Source organism: Geotrypetes seraphini, chromosome 15 (assembly GCF_902459505.1).
Source record: "Geotrypetes seraphini chromosome 15, aGeoSer1.1, whole genome shotgun sequence".
Classification (NCBI taxonomy): Eukaryota; Metazoa; Chordata; class Amphibia; order Gymnophiona; family Dermophiidae; genus Geotrypetes; species Geotrypetes seraphini.
This window is the reverse complement of record NC_047098.1, coordinates 64,266,825-64,284,458: the sequence shown is the minus strand read 5'-3', so window position 1 is coordinate 64,284,458 and position 17,634 is coordinate 64,266,825. Positions and strand designations below refer to the sequence as shown.

General features: G+C 42.9%; 1 protein-coding gene across 3 annotated transcripts in view; it reads right to left on the bottom strand.

Moving 5' to 3' along the window:
* The window catches only part of MNT (MAX network transcriptional repressor), a 95,307-nt gene that overhangs the window by 32,309 nt on the left and 45,364 nt on the right, over positions 1–17,634 (bottom strand). For all 3 annotated transcript variants that reach the window (XM_033922502.1, XM_033922503.1, XM_033922501.1), the window contains one exon: positions 8,359–8,470. In XM_033922502.1, the coding sequence (XP_033778393.1) occupies positions 8,359–8,470 (112 nt within the window). The remainder of the gene's footprint in view (positions 1–8,358; positions 8,471–17,634) is intronic.

Below are 17,634 nucleotides of genomic sequence, written 5' to 3'. Positions count from 1 at the left end.
GAATCTAATGGGTTACAGGATCCGAGGCAACATGGCTTTACAAAAGGTAAATCGTGCCAAACGAACCTGATTGAATTTTTTGATTGGGTGACCAGAGAGCTGGATCGAGGACATATGCTAGATGTAATTTATTTGGATTTCAGCAAAGCCTTTGATACAGTTCCTCATAGGAGGCTGTTGAACAAACTTGAAGGGCTAAAGTTAGGACCCAAAGTGGTGAACTGGGTCAGAAACTGGCTGTCGGACAGACGCCAGAGGGTGGTGGTTAATGGAAGTCGCTCGAAGGAAGGAAAGGTGACTAGTGGAGTCCCTCAGGGTTCGGTGCTGGGGCCAATCCTGTTCAATATGTATGTAAGTGACATTGCTGAAGGGTTAGAAGGAAAAGTGTGCCTTTTTGCAGATGATACCAAGATTTGTAACAGAGTAGACACCGAAGAGGGAGTGGAAATATGAAAAAGGATCTGCAAAAGTTAGAGGAATGGTCTAATGCCTGGCAACTAAAATTCAATGCAAAGAAATGCAGAGTAATGCATTTTGGGGATTAATAATAGGAAGGAACCGTATATGCTGGGAGGAGAGAAGCTGATATGCACGGACGGGGAGAGGGACCTCGGGGTGATAGTGTCCGAAGATCTAAAGGCGAAAAAACAGTGTGACATAGGCAGTGGCTGCTGCCAGAAGGATTCTGGGCTGTATAAAGAGAGGCGTAGTCAGTAGAAGAAAGAAGGTGTTTGATGCCCCTGTACAGGTCATTGGTGAGGCCCCACTTGGAGTATTGTGTTCAGTTTTGGAGACCGTATCTGGCGAAAGACGTAAGAAGACTTGAGGCGGTCCAGAGGAGGGCGACGAAAATGATAGGAGGCTTGCACCAGAAGACATATGAGGAGAGACTGGAAGCCCTGAATATGTATACCCTAGAGGAAAGGAGAGACAGGGGAGATATGATTCAGACGTTCAAATACTTAAAGGGTATTAACGTAGAACAAAATCTTTTCCAGAGAAAGGAAAATGGTAAAACCAGAGGACATAATTTGAGGTTGAGGGGTGGTAGATTCAGGGGCAATGTTAGGAAATTCTACTTTACGGAGAGGGTGGTGGATGCCTGGAATGCGCTCCCGGGAGAGGTGGTGGAGAGTAAAACTGTGACTGAGTTCAAAGAAGCGTGGGATGAACACAGAAGATTTAGAATCAGAAAATAATATTAAAGATTGAACTAGGCCAGTTACTGGGCAGACTTGTACGGTCTGTGTCTGTGTATGGCCGTTTGGAGGAGGATGGGCAGGGGAGGGCTTCAATGGCTGGGAGGGTGTAGATGGGCTGGAGTAAGTCTTAACAGAGATTTCGGCAGTTGGAACCCAAGCACAGTACCGGGTAAAGCTTTGGATTCTCGCCCAGAAATAGCTAAGAAGAAAAAAAAAAAAAAAAAAAAAAAAATTTTTTAAATTGAATCAGGTTGGGCAGACTGGATGGACCATTCGGGTCTTTATCTGCCGTCATCTACTATGTTACTATGTTACTATGTAGAACAAAGTGGCAGCACTAAACGTGGCCTGAACGCACAAGAGAAAACCACGTTGGGACTACCGCAGGCCACTTTCTAGCGCTGTTTGGCAAACAGGATCCCTAAAGTGAACTGACTGAAAGCTTACCTCATTACCTTCCTTCTTGTACATAAGAGCCAAACTGATTTCATCGTATGGGGAAATACATTGCTATAATGGCGATATCTAGTACTGATATTGTGAAATAACCCAGTTCAGAGAAAGAATAATAAAGTCCTTTATCTGATTAAAAGCCAGGGAGGGGTTAGTGACTACAGCTCCTCCGCCTTGGATTATTGTGTGAATTGGGTATTCAGGGTGCACAGAGGGGAAAACAAGCAGAATTTAAGATTACATTAACCCAGTTTTAATGCTGCAATATCTTTTCTTCCAAAGTGTCAAACTGTTAAAGGCAATTATAGTAAAATGGATGTTTTGACAAAAAAAAAAAAGTAACAAAAGGAGACTTAAAAGAATCAAAACTACGAAGATCAGACAAGCTGAATAATCTAGTTATCACTGTAGCACTTATTCCAACAGTTTCACTACCTTATCCAGGTTCGGTATTAGTTTTGTTTCAGTGTATACATGAATTTTATTTCTTCTTTTTAAGGGAAGTAGGGCTAGATTTCTACACATGCAGTGGGGCAAAGCCAGGACTCAATCAGCCTTTGCATACATTAAGTATTTCCACTTTTACATGATATCAAAATGTCTGAAAATATTATGTATTAGGGAAATATATGACATGAGACAAGGAAGGAAGCAAAGCTAAAAGCTACGGAGCTGTTGAAACTGGGAGCACTGCCTGCCTCAAGAGCTTCCTGCTCCCACCTCCCTCACCGCACTGGCCTACTTTCACCAAGATGAAGCGGAGGAAATGCTTCAGGAGATGAGAACTCACTGCAGTAAGAAACCCCTATCCCATCCTTCTATGTAATTATCAAGTCCAAATGAAGTTCAGCCTTAGAATTAAATGACACAAACCTCCGGCTTAACTACACCCTACTGGAGCCAAATATTAGGAAAGCTGTCGGCAACTGTAAAATTATCAATGGAGATAATTGTACTTAGGTTTATTTTTAATTGATAACCAAATCCTTAACAGTAGGGCATTGTTTAAGCATCTTAGGGTCAAAGTCAAAAATTTCTTAATTTCCTTACAAAGCGTTTTTTGCACCGGCCAACCGCAGTAACAGCTCTGACGCTTATTGAGCGTCCTGCACAAAAAAACACTAGCGCGGCTTTATAAAGGGGGAGTGGGAATAAATAGATGTTGGGCCAAAAAGTAGTAAAAATCCACATGGAAATCCACTATAGTCATAGAGTGGGCAGACTTGTTGGGCCCGTGGCCCTTTTCCTGCCGTCATCTTCTATGTTTCTAACTCCTGTACTTTTATATAAACGGTTCTTATTGAACATCAACAATAACACAAGCCAACAAACAAAATGGAATTGGTCTTTTTGAGTATACACATGAAAACCTCCCCAAATCCCCCTTATCTTTATCTCTTCAAACCCAATCACCAAAATAGCAATCCCTCCGACCAATAAGATTACCCATCCAGTCCCCTCTTCCCATAAATTCTCCCTATCACCTACCCTCCCTTCCCCATTCTAACCCCCCCCCCAAGTTTTTAAATATTGATTGCATGATTTAATGAGGATTCCTGCACAGTGCTTACCACTATTAACAGCATCTCAAAATAATATGTATCACTTCTCTATTACCCTCCAGGTACTTTAGTTAGATTGTGAGCCTTCGGGACAGTAAGGGAATTTTTCAAGTACCTTTCTTATTTCTAATCTTAATGTATATTTTCTGTAAACCGCTTAGAACCTAACGGATGTAGCGGTATATAAGAAATAAATTACATTACATTACATTAAGCAAAAGAACAGTTTTTAACTAGGATTCATACATGCTACTTGCCACTCTTATTAACAACATCTCCTGGGTAATGACCCTTGAAAAATGATGCAGATGTTATATGGTATAGAAAGGTATAGCATGCTCTGTTCCCACCCAAACACAACTCATGTACTTTCATTTTTTTTTTTATTCTAAATCACCACCATGAGGTTTAGATTAGTACTCAGGTGCACCTTCCCCTAAAGAACACACGTGAAATATACTGTATGGGCCTCATTCTATAAATTAGCAGGCACCCCTGAAAACGGCACCTACCGCATGTCAGTCAATTACGTATAGCAGGCTGGCTGAAGAAAGACCGAGTTCCTGCAACTAAGTGTGAACTGACCCCGATTTTTCAATCAAAGTATAAATGATTCTTTGTGCAATTATGTTGTCTATGCCTTCAAATGACACTTGTCTGAACAAGTGTAACCAAGACTCAGGAACAGAAGGCACGTTCTAGATGTTCTCTCAGGGTTCCCGCTGCAGAAACCCTGGGAGAACATCTAATCCAGCTCCACGGGGAGAACATCTTTAAACCTACCAGAGACTTTTCCATTCTATGGACTTTCCTGCCAAAATTCAAATTGGTGGACTGCCCTGTTTTCAATCAGGTCAGTGAACCCACTATTTACAAAGTCAAACTGCAGACTTCAGAGCCTACCCTGAAGAAAGCCACAGCATGGTGGCTGAAACATCAGTTTCTACCTGACAAAGACACAGCGAGACTCGGAAAGCTGCCAACAAGCACTTTCTAGAAGTTTGCGACACTGACAAGGAAGGGAAAGAAATGCATGATAAAAACGTTACATGCAGGTATGCAAACTCGCAGACCTGGCATTACATTCAAAAATTAACTCAGAATACCTTTGAAACCATGGCAAATGACTAAAAAAATATGGTGTCAATCTGTCTGCCATCTAATTTTTCTAACTGTTGGGTACAGTGCATCAGTATGCACATGGCATTGAGGCCAGCCATTTTTAACTCAGTTCTCATTGAACATCTTGTTGATTTATCATACAAACTGTTGATTTATCATACAAATCCACAATAAACAGGGAAAGTTTTTAATAAATGTAAACAGAGTGAACCCCTCTGAAGGGAGTAGCCGGAATGAGCAGTGATCTAAAAAAACAACATGAGAAGTGGTCAAGTGGTTGGCAGTCAAGAGTAACTGCAAAAAAAAAAGCAGCAAAAGCCAAAATCTGAAGGAGTTTGTACAAGTTCTGAGGGGCCAGAAAAAATCCCTAGGGAGATGGTATCTGATCATCGCAAGCAAGAAGAGGCAGTGGCCAGAGCCAAGAGAACACAGAAAAGGTGAGGTGACATGCTTCAGTACAAGTGTTTTGGCGAGGACTCACTAGAACATTGTGTTCTGTCCTGGAAGGTATTTCAGAGGTATGAGCGAGCGAAAGAGAGAAACTGGTAGCCTAGAAGCAATCAAAATGGTGTGGGGTCTGCTACTAAAAGCTATAAGCAAAGAACCTAAATACTATAAGGGCATCATAAAAAAGGAGATTAGATGACTACAGATCATCCAAAATACTGCTATCAAGATCATTAGTGGGGCAAAAAAATATGATCACGTTTCCCCTCTCTTGATTAACGCTCATTGGTTACCAGTCGAACACAGGATTAGCTACAAAATTTTACTTTTAACACTTACAACTAGACTGAATAATCAACCTGACTTTATTAATAGTCTTTTAATTCCATATAGCACATCAAAATGTCTCCGTTCAACTTCCACAAAATCTATTAGTTATACCTTCATTAAATCAATCAATACACTGCGTTCCAATAACTTTGCCATTACCTGCCCCATCTTTGTGGAACTCATTGCCTACTCATCTACATTACGAATCTGATATAAAACAATTTAAAATAAAATTAAAAAACATTTCTATTCAAGACGCTTTTGGTTAAAAATGCCCTTTTAAGGGCTAAATTTACAATCCAAAACTCTAAAACTTCTGTTATTTTACCCAACCGACTGTTTTATTCTTTTATGTCTCGCCTTTTCTATATCAATTGTAGTTCTTCCCTACCATCCCATTGTGTAGCTGTATGTCTTGGTATGTTACCCTTTTTCCTTGTTTTTATATGTTCTAATGTAATTTTACAATTTGTTTTTATGTAATTTTATTTTGTTAACCGCTTAGAAACTAGAATAAGCAGTCAAAAAATATTTTAATAAACTTGAAACGTGAACCCTAGAGGAGAGATCGAGGCGGGGGGGGGGGGGGGGGGGAACATGATAAGAGATATTTAATGCAAAAACAAACCATTATCAGTGGAAGGGTCATAGAAATAGAGGTTACATACAGTGTGAACCTTCAAGAAGGAAGATTCAAGAACAATGTCAGGAAATAATTTTTTATAGAAAGGGTGGTGGATTCCTGGAACATCCTTATACAACAGATGGTAAAGAAAAAAAAAGGTAACCAAACTGTAAAAAAATAAAAATTGAGTGATAAATACAGAGTATCCATAGTGACAAAAGGATGGCAGTGAAACACCTGCACAGAGCAGCAGCTAGAACTCTAAACTGCAGACACATGTCTGCATTAGGGTTCCAAAATAGCATGAGGTGGCCAATAACACGGTGGCTTTTGATCATGCGCGGGAGAGATGAGAGAGGAAAACTTGAGAGGCTGCATGGAAGATAAGGGCAAGAGGAGAGCTGCTGTTGGGTTTAATTTCAACAGATTAATAGTTCACCTTTACAACATAAACCACTATAATATGGAATCCAAGGACTTTGACATTTACAAATCAAATATATATTTTTTTGTAAGAACTACAAAATATCACAAGTCCCATGTCAACCCAAAAGAAAACACAAACACATTCCAAAACAATACATTTACAAATTAAGCAAATAAAAATTAACATATGTATTACTCAATCCTTTTATGATGAGCTTTTCCAAGCACAACACAAAAGGTTTAGAACAGAGTTCCCCTGAAAATACAATCCATACTATTATTCTATCCAACCCACTATGGCATAAACAAAATCAAAATAACCAATGTTTTCTGAAGCTTATGGAACAGTAAGCTTTCCCATAACTATTGTCTATGGCAAATTTTACAACGCTGATACAGGTAGGAGATATTTTATCCAAAATGCCGAAAACCTCCAAAAACCAAAATTTGATGCAAACCTGAAGTAGTCAATTTCCCTAACATGACACATGCTGAAACTAAAGCAGGTGCATGCATTTCCCCTGATCTCTGCACAATTCAGGTCAGAGGGTTGGAAAGTGGCAAAGAGAGCTGCAGATTCTACTCGGGGTGGCAGTGAGAAGCAGAAAAGTTTGGGGGGGTGGAAAGTAGCAGAGATGTAGATTCCACTCAAACAGATAAGTTATTGAAGTTTTACAATGAAAGTGATGACCAGAAAATTAATGAAAACCAGAAAAAACACTGCATAGGGCAAAAATAAAAAATAAAGATTTTAGATCATGTGCTGACTACATGGGTTCAACACAGGCGTGAATGTATGCCATTGGCTGGTTTGATGGTAATGAAGCAAGCCAAAAAAATACTATCAAGAACTGAACACTTTGGCTGCAGAAATTTAAGAAGGTCATGGTGTTAAATATCTCAAAATCTGAGGTGAAAAAGCTTTCTGCTGATTATGAAGCAGATGAAAGTTACATTGATGAATTTGCTAAGAGGATATCTGATGGAAATCTTGATCCTGAACAAATTTACATGCTGATGAAACAGCTCTCTATTGGTGCTATGTTCATAGAAAAACACTGACAACAGCCTGATGAATGAGCATCATTTTGTTTCAAGGACACTAACGGCCTCTTTTACAAAGCCGAACTAGCGGCTGCTGCACGGCAACATTCCCGAAGCCCTTTAAATCTCTATGGGCTTCGGGGCCGCTAGCACGGCTTTGTAAAAGAGGCTGTAACTGTTCTTGCATGTACCAATCCTGCAGGCACACACAAATTAAAGTTGACCGTGATTAAAAAAGCCAACATCCACAATGTTTCAAGGGTTTATGTCATCTACATATGGACTATTATGCTAATCATAGAAAGCATGGATAACCACAGAAATATTTAGTGATTAGTTCCATGCCCCACTTTGTGCCAGCAGCAAGAGCTCATGTAGAGAAAATGGACTAGAAGAGAACTGTGAAATTTTACTAGTTCTACACAATTGCTCTGCACATCCTCCTCCAAAAACTTGTGAAAAATAAAGTCTCTGCCATATACATCCCACCCAATGTGACGTCCCTTATTACAGCCTTGTGACCAAGAAATTTTACATTCCATGAAGACCAAGAACTCGTATAAAGATTGTTTTCTAAACTGCATGCTTAATGCAATTACAGAGGCATAAGTCTTAAAGACTTTCTCAAGGAGTTCAGACTTAAGGATGCCATTTATGCATTTGGCAATGCCTGGAAAGATTTATTTATTTACAATTATTTATAACCCACCTATCCAAAAATCTAAGCGGGGAACAATAAATACAAAATCACACTAAAAGATACAAACTCAATCAGAATTAAAAATGCTTGGCAAAAACTTTGGGCATCAACAAAGCTCAATGAAAATTAACCTGTAAAAGAAGACATTGAAGGTTTCCAAGTCAGTGATGAAACACTGAGGATATCAAACCTCAATGCAAGTTTTAACATTTGAAAATATTAACTTAGAGACAGCGATTATTAATGATGGTCCAGGGTGGGGAGCAGCAACAGTTGTGGTAGTGCTAGGTCTAGGGGGGACTGGTCAATAACAGAAGGAGTGTGCCAATACTACCTTCATCCCTGCATCTCTGCAGTTTGCACTGGGGAATGTGAAACCATGAAAACAGGATATGGGTGGGTGTGGGGGGGCAATAAGCAAATATAAACCTTCACTGAGGACCATACCTGGATATACCTCAAGGCACTTCTAAGGACACTGAGGTTTGATGTCTTCTTGTCATCTACGTTGGGGATATTCCTCTTTAAAGTCTCAAAGCATTCCTTCAGATGTGCACGTCTGGGGAGGGAAAAAAGCACAATTTCTGGTCAGGATTATGATGTGGTGGTAGAAGAGAAGGAAGAGTCTTGATCAATAATTACATGCCAGCATCATCCCACCCTCAACTTATGCATACATTTCTGACAAAACCTCAGGAATTCAGGTGAATAGATGGACTACAAACGAGAACTGTAAAAACTGATACACATATATACAGAAAACTATACCATATACAGTATATTCGAATATAAGTCGAGACCCCCATTTTTCCCTCCAAAAAGGAGGAAAAATGGTTGACTCGAATATAAGACAGGGGCTTAATATTCAAGTGTCATGCCCTGCACCCAGTGTCCTCTCCCTCACACCCTCCCCTGCCAGGCTCTGCACTCAGCCCCACTCCCTGCAAAGCTCTGCACCCAGCCCCCTTCCCTACGAGGCTCTGCACCCAGCCCCCAGCCCTCCCTGCCCTACCAGGCTATGCAGCCAGCCCCCCTCACTACTTGCCAGGCTCTGCACCCTGCCTCACCCCCCGCCAGGCTCTGCACTGCACCCTGTCCTCTCTCCCAGCTAGGCTCTGCACCCTGGCCCACCTTCTCTTCGACCTCTGGTGGTCTAGTGGTAGGCCAGGCCAGGACATGAGAGAGCCCTCCTGTCTCCTGTCCCAGCCGATGCAAATTAATTTTTTTACACATCCTCCCCCGCGTACCTTTTTGGTTATCCCTGGTGGTACAGCGATTTATGGGCAGAACCACGCTCCTGCCCTGCGCACATCCTTTCACTCGCCGATTGGGGCTCAGGGCGCACAGGCACGCAGGAGTGAGCTTCTTGAGCTCCCATGTGGCCCTGCGCTGCTAGTAGAATGGCTGCCGCCAGGTCCCGCAATTCTCGTGAGAACTGATGGCAGCCCATTCTGCTAGAGACACAAGGCCGCACGGGAGCTCAAGAAGCTCGCTCCTGCGTGCCTGTGTGCCGCAAGCCCTGATTGGCGAGTGATAGGAGGTATGCAGGGCAACAGCATGGTCGTGCCCATACACCACTGGACCACCAAGTATAACTAAAAAGGTACCCTGGGGGGGGGAATTATTTGCATCGGCCGGCAGGGACAGAAGATGGGAGGGATCTCTCCTGTCCCAGGCTATTAGATGCCTGCATCAAGTCAGGGAGGGGGTCGGTGATGAACTGAAACATAGGATGAGACCCCCATTTCTGGGCCACTTTTTGGCCCAAAAATCTCATCCTATATTCAAGTATATACGGTAGTAGAGAGTTGCACGGGGATAGAAATTTCACCTGTCCCCACTGGAATCTAGCTTGTCCCTATCCATCCCCAATGGAATTGCCTCTATTCCCACCTGCCTCCATCCTCCTTGCCCATACCCATAAAAAAATGGGCATCAGGGGTTAGGGCTGGAAAGATCTCACATGTATGCACCCAGTAATTGGCAACTGTGGCTTTCCATTCCTGCCCCATGATCAGCGATAAGATGGTGGCCACAACACAAGGAAAGAATAGGTAGGCTGGGCTGGCTTTACACTTCTGCGGGAATCCCATAGGACCTTCCATCCATCCCCATGGGATTCCCGTGGATCTGGAGGGGATCTCGGCGGGATTCCTGCAGTAACCGTGGAATCCCCACTAACCCTGTTCCCGTGCAGCTCTTTAACGCACAGAAGTAAGAATGTCAGTTACAAGGTTCAAGAGCACTGCTACTGTTACACCATCATCCAAAACATTATACCCCCCCCACCCTACGATGACAATGTGCCCATCCTAACCCTGCATCCAACTGACTACAGCACAGCTAGCACCACCTAGGTCCCCCCCAGCCCCAGCTCTTTCCAAACCCCCACACCAAGTCAGAAAAGAGGTCCAATTGCTCCTGCCCTGGCATGCAACATGGTGCCTGCTGACCTACTATTCTGTACCTCAGAATCCACTCTGTGTACATCCAGAACCACTGTACAAACCCAATAATACAAGAACCACATAGACACACATGCAGAAAGCTCGAGTCTGAATTCTTCACAATTCTGAAGTAGCATATCTTTTGCCCCGGGATGTAATTTCCTGCATCTCGTGGAAAGGAGGAAAACATTTCCATATGGAAAACCTTCTGTAAAAAGGAACTGGACTTTTTATAAAGGTAAATTTGAGGTGGGGGAAGGAGGGTTTTTTTTTTGTGGGGGGTTAGTTCTTTTTTGGGGGAATACAATTGTAAAACTGGGAAGTCCTACTCGGATACTATGTTGAATGTTGTCTATTTGTTTAGGGGGTTTTCATTATAATGCCTTTTTATACTTTGGGTAACTTTAATTAAGAGTTCTGTTTCAAATTTATTATATTAAGCACTTTTTATTGAACAGAATAAGTAAATGTACAAAAATCCAGTCTCAAACAGTGTTCAACTTTTTACAATTCAATCTTTCTATCTAAAGCCTAACCCCATCCCTGTTCCCACTCCTCCCAGAATAATGAAAAGAATATAATGCTCATTTCACAAAACGAGAAAGCCCTCCTTCACTACTAACTCCCCCATTTTACCCCCCTCTAACTCCAAGTCAATCAAAGAAACAATAAAATGCAGACCAATTCATCCCAAATTCAACTAGTTAAGTACTAGACTACGAGCTTTAGGAGATAACCTCCTCCGGGGAAAGCATTCCAGGTGTCAACCACTGCTTCACACACCTGGAATGGCATGGCATGGCAATTTTTTTTTAAATGGGGCAGATATTGTGCATCTGTAACACATGCACAACATCTTGTGCCATAAAAAAAGAAAAAAGCCCCGACAGCTGCATGGTAGGAGGCTGCTTTGGGCCTTCCCCTGCCGCTCAGATGTTTGGGCTTCCTCAATCCGGCTCTGCGCATGTGTCCAAGTCGCTTCCAGAGTGACTGGTCGGACGGATTAGGGTTAACCTCCATGCAAACTTCTTGGAAACTTCAATCGCTGTTCCTGAGTTTGTGCATTTAGTCCTCAGAGGTTTTTTCCCTATCTATCCTAGGGTCTCATAATCTGACTATGGTACCTGGGCAAAGGAGGGTTAAAATGACTTGCCCAGGGTCAAAGAGCAGCACTGGAATTTAACCCACAATCTCAGGGTGCTGAGACAGTGGTTCTAACCACTAGGCCACTCCTCTCTATAGTGTTGGCAGGACTTGAATCCTAGTTTCCATAGTTCTAAGCCTGCTGTCTAACCACAAAGCCACATTCAACCTAGGTGGCTTTATTACATTAGCCAGGTCTGAGGAGCAGAATTTTATCTTATATAAGGCACATGGGAAAGAAAAAGGAAGGCAAAAGCACTAATTAGGCCTCTAGAGCAAGTCTTGCCTTGTGATGTCGTAAGATAATATGATACAGCTGTAAGATGAGGTGAACAGAATCCAGCATTCCCCTGAACTAAGGATTTTTAAAAATTATTCTGAGCCTTCCCCAGCCACAACTGAACCTTTCCACGTCAAAATCTTAAAAAGTAAAAAGCAGCAATTCAGCCTCTGGAATTGAGAAAAGAAAGCACAAAAATGGCACCGTCAAATCATCAGCATCACAATGCAAGTAGACTGCTGTGTTTCTCAATGTCTTAAATGTCCACCTACATCCAAAAATCTGAGCCGTTTTTTCAATTTATAACATTCACAACCGAAAACAAAGTTCTGGAAAGGTATACACAGAAGTTCCTAAACAAACTCTCTGCGATCAGTTCACTCCCTTTTCTGTGAGCTGGTCCCAAGATTATCCCTTCCTCGAGTCCAATACTCAAAGTCCAATGCTAGAGGCAAGAGTGCACATCTCATAGTGCAAGAACAGTGCTGAAAAACTATCCCCCCACCCCCACAATGCTCAAAGCAAATAGGTACAGATACCAGATGTCCAGGGAAACCAGGACATGTCCTCTTTTTAGAGGACTTTGGGGTGCCCAGAAGGAGTTCAAAACCTAGCATTTTAAACTGGGTTTTGGAAGGCCCAGAGCTCGGGGTCGCATCTGGAGAGCCTCTTCACATGCCTGGACGTTAACACGATGTCACATGCATCTGTTGCAACGTCATTGTACATGCGCAGAGGTCCTCCAGCTCGGGAAGGAGACACAAGATTCATGTGGGGGTGGGACTGAGAGAGGAGCGAGGCTGGGAGTGGAATGGGGTGGGACCAGGTGTGAGATGGTTTTTTTTAAAAAGAGGAATCTAGTAATCCTACAAATGGGATATCAATTTTATACATGCGAATAAAGCGAAAGCAAGGGGAAAGAATGCAACAAGCATATGTATAAGAGCTATGCTTACAGTGAAACTCCTGTGCACAAGTGCCAGAAAACACGAAGTGCAAGAGTATATCGGTACCCTTCTCTTGCACCCTGAAATATAAGCCCCCCCCCAAAAATATAATTTTTGCAGTTCTAAATCCCCTAAGATCCTGTCTCTCATATTATTTAAGATATATATCTATCTATATATATGACGACATTGAAATATTTGAATTTATCTACCTCAGAATCGATTTTTGCGTATGCTGATTATATTTTCATCTTACTTGATGTTGATCCATCATTGTCGAATTTAACAGCAGATATCAATTCTTGTATTTCAAGACTTCAAGACTGGGCTTCCTTTGTGCGTACAAAATTAAATGCCACCGAAACCAAACTTTTATGGTTTGGCCCTACTACACATAACCTGCCCTCTTTTATAAGATTAAATTCAGGTGATACCTTGAAGATTGAATTTTCACCTAGAATCCTTGGGTTTGTTTTGGATTCCACCATTTCTTTGACTAACCAAATTAATAACATATCAAAAAATGTTTTTTTTTGTCTACGGATGTTAAGGAGGGTTCGTCGTTTTTTTTTCATCAACATCACTTTGTAATATTGGTCCAGGCTATTATATTAGCTTATCTGGACTATGCCAATTCTCTTTACATCAGCTTAAGTAAGTGTAACTTGAAGAGATTGCAGCTTATTCAGAACATGGCTGCCAAATTGATTTTTGGTAAAAATAAATACGATCATGTTACTCCACTGTTGAGGGCACTGCATTGGCGGGTTCAGTTCAAATGTGCCAATGTTATATTTAAGAGTTTATATGGGATTTTCTCCCCAATATTTTCCCTTTTTTCAACTCTCATCGACTCCTTTCCACTAGGGGTAAACATAAATTAAAATGAATATTCCCTTCTATTAGAGGGATTCAAACTGTAGGTAGGTTTTCACATTCTATGGCATTTACTATGGTGAAAATCTGGAATGATCTCCCTTCAGATATTAGAATTCTTTCTTCGTTGACATGCTTTAGAAAAACTCTGAAAACGTATCTGTTTAAGAAATTTTTAGCCGATAATTGAAAGATGATGTATCTGTTTAAGAAATTTTTAGTTGATAACTGAATGATGGCAATAGTTGAATTTCTCCTGCCCAATTACTGTTTCTTAATGTTTCCTTGAGTTAACTTTTGTTAACCAGTTCGAGTCCCTCAGGAGAATGACCCGGTATATAAGACTAAGGATTGGATACTAAAAGCGCGGAAAATCAGGCGCCAGTGCCTGCCCTCACCAATGGCTATGCTCACACTTGCAGACATGTTCTTTTCTCAATATTAGCACTAAAGTCTGCATGGGCTTCTCTCTCCTTTTAAAAGAATGTACACTTCTCCCTCCATATCTGCGGATTCAGTTATTCACAATTTTTTTGTCTAAGTTTTCCTCTATTTTTAGGCTGTCCGAGCCTCCCGGATCTTACCTGGGGGTCTAGCAGTGACGCGGGGCAGGAGCGATCTTCCTATGCTCCTGCCCCATGCAGAGCCGTCATCAAAATGGCTGCCATGAGTTCCCGTTGTAGTCTCGAGACTACAACGGGAACTCAAGGCAGCCATTTTGATGACGGCTCTGCAAGGTGAAGACCATGGGAGTGTCTTTTCAAGGGAATCCAATTTTGGGGATCACCGCAACAGCTGTGCACTCTAGCGAGACCACATGGCTTCCATGGAGTCTAGCACTTGGAGGTAGTGCCACACTGACGGAACTGGCTTGGCCATCATGTTTGAAATCTGAGTGCAAAACTTCCATTTGCGTGCTTCAGAAAGATAAACATGGCCTTCTGCCGTGTTGAATAGAACTCACAGGTAGTCCAGCGATTGGGATGGAACCAGTTGGCTCTTTCAACAATTTACAATCCAGTCCAGGCTCTGTAAGACATGGACCACTTGAGTCATTGCCTATTCTTTTGAAAACAATGGAGTTCTGATCAACCAGTCATCCAGGTATGGATGCATTTGCAATCCTGTCCTTCAGAGATGCACTGCTACCACCACCTTCACTTTGGTGAATGTGCAGGATGCTGTTGCCAGACCAACAGTGAACACTGAGAACTGATAATGGCTCTCCAGCACCTGGACTCTCAGGAAACCTCCTGAGCTCCTGAAACATGAGAATGAGCATGTAGGCTTCCGGCAAGTTTAGGAAAGCTAAAAATTCCCCTAGAGCTACCGCTCTGCTTACTGACCACATTTGTCTCCATGCAAAAGCTTGGAATCTTCAGGCCTCGTTGACATGAGATCTAGGCTGGGTCTCCAATCTTTTGAGCCTGTTTTAGGCACTAATGAAGTATATGGAGAATCTGCTGAGCCAGATTCTTCTGATGGCCTGAATTTCTACAAGTCTCTGTACTGTTGCTAAAACTCTGCATGCATTTTTTGGGCACCCTACTGGAGAGACAACAAACCAGTCCAGTGTTCTCCCCAGTGGCCTTTTAGCCGGGTGCACCGCCCAGCTAATTTAGATGACCGCTCGGCAAATCCTTCTGCTGCCACTGATGTTCCTTCCCGAGCTGACTCTCCGCCGAAAATTTTGTTTGACGCCTGCCTTTTTTTTTTTTTTTTGCCATCATGCTTTTACTTGCTTTGGGCCCTTCCTTGTTGCCGGGTCCTGCCTACTTTCTGTTTCCGCAAAGGCAGGACCTGGCAGCGAGGAAGGCCCAAAGCAAGATGAAAGATAGGTCAGCGATGGAGGGACGCTTACAACTTGCCTAGCAACTCTACCGACGGGTTTGTGAGCTGGGAGGGATGGGAATAGAAATGCTGCTGCACCGAATAGGGGAGGGGAGGGGGAAGAGAAATATTCTGCTGTTGCACCCAACTTTTGGGGGGGGAGGGGGAAGAGAAAAGCTGGTGCACCTAATTGGGGGGGAAGAGAGAAAAGCTGCTGCTGCACCCAATTGGGGAAGGGGGAGGGGAAGAGAAGTGCTGCTGCTGCACCCAATTGGGGAGGGGAAGAGACGTGCTGCAGCAGCACCCAATTGGGGAGGGGGAGGGGGATAAGAAGTGCTGCTGCAGCAGCACTCAATTGAGGAGAGAGGGGAGAAGGAAGACCAGGGAAGGGAGAGGAGAGGCAAGAGACACTAAGACCATGGGAGGGAAAGGAAAGGAGCTACCAGACCATGGAGGGGGGGGGGGAAGAGAGATGTCAGCGCATATGGGGGAGGGGGAGGAGGGAGATGCCAAGGCATGGGGGGAGAGACGGGAAGGAGATAGAGATGCCAGACCATGGGGTGGAGTGGGAAGGAAGGAAGGAAAGGAGAAGAGAGAGATACCAGAGCATAGGGGAGGGGGTGAAGCTGAAATGAATCATGTACAAAGGAGATAAAGGGCACAGGATATACAGTTTATTGAAGGGACATAGAAAGAGGGAAGATGCCATATGGAACAGAGAAAGGGCGGACACTGGATGGAAAGGGCAGAGAGGGTGGACAGTGGATGCAAGGGGCAGAGAGAGAGAGAGGGCAGAGGCTGGGTGGAAGGGACAAAGAGAGGACAGATGTTGCATGGAAGGGAGTGAGGACAAATGCTGAATAGAAAGAAGAGAGCGAAGAGAAGATGATTAAAGAAGAAATGGCAAAAGGTAGAAAAAAAAATTTTCTTTGTTTGCTTTACGTAGAATTTAGTATTGTAACTGTATTAATTAAAGTTTATAAATAGGAAATTGAAATAAGGCAATTTTTGGGGGACTAAACCCCTTTCCTCAGGTCAGGACAGGATACCATAACAGCAGGGGTGCACAAATGGTCCATCGCGATCAACCAGTAGATCGCAAAGGCAATGTGAGTCGATTGCGTTGCCTTTGCAATCTTTTTCTTCCTGCCTCCCCGAGCCAGGCCAGGCGTGTACAAGTGCCAGACTCACAAGACTTCACCTCTGACGTCAAATTCTGACATCAGAGAGGTAGTTCTGGGCTAGTCGCTGCCTGGCTGGCCTGGAACTTTCTCTCTGACGTTAGAATTGACATAAGAGGTGAAGTCTTGTGAGTCTGGCGCTTGTACGTGCCTGGCCTAGCTCAGGGAAGCAGCAGGGAGAAATTGGCATGGTGGCTTAGGGGTAGGGAAAGAATCGAGGAAGTGGAGAAATCGGTGCAATGGCTTGGGGGGGCATGGGAAGAGAGAAAGAAAGACAGGCAGGGGGAGAGAGAGAGAGAGAGAGAGAAAGGCAGAAATAAAGAGGTGGCCGGGGGAGAGAGAAACAGGCAGTCAGGGGGAGAGAGACAGAAAGAAAAGGGAAGTGGAAGAAAGACAGAAATATTGGATTTACAGTCAGAAGAAGGAAGTGCAACCAGAGACTCATGAAATCACCAGACAAAAAGGTAGGAAAATGATTTTATTTTCAATTTAGTGATCAAAATGTGTCCATTTTGAGAATTTATATCTGCTGTCTATATTTTGCACCACGGCCCCAGTTCCACTATAATATTCCCCTAGCTAAGGGTCTAAAATATGTAAATATTTCATCCCTCCCCCCCATATAAAAATCACATAAGAAAAAATATTTATTGCATACTGAATGGACATGAACAGGCGCACCCAAAAGCAAAGACTGAGAAAGTGAAAATCAATATAGACTAAAGAGTTGTTTATTCTAGAATAAATTACGCCAAGACGTGATTTATAGTTGTTCAAGTTGCGCAGGAAAAAGGAACTCAGGCACTAACCCCTTCTTTTACAAAGCTGCGCTAGCGGCTGCCAAGCGGAAAACGGCCCCGAAGCCCATAGATTTAAAGGGCTTCGGGGCTGTTGCAAAAGACAGGGTAAGTTTCCATCTTCTATAAGGCTAGACTCTGCTTCCTTCAATATACACAATCCAAAACTGTACTGGAAACAAAGAAAACTCAATTTCTCTTCCCTTTTGGACATCCCTCCCT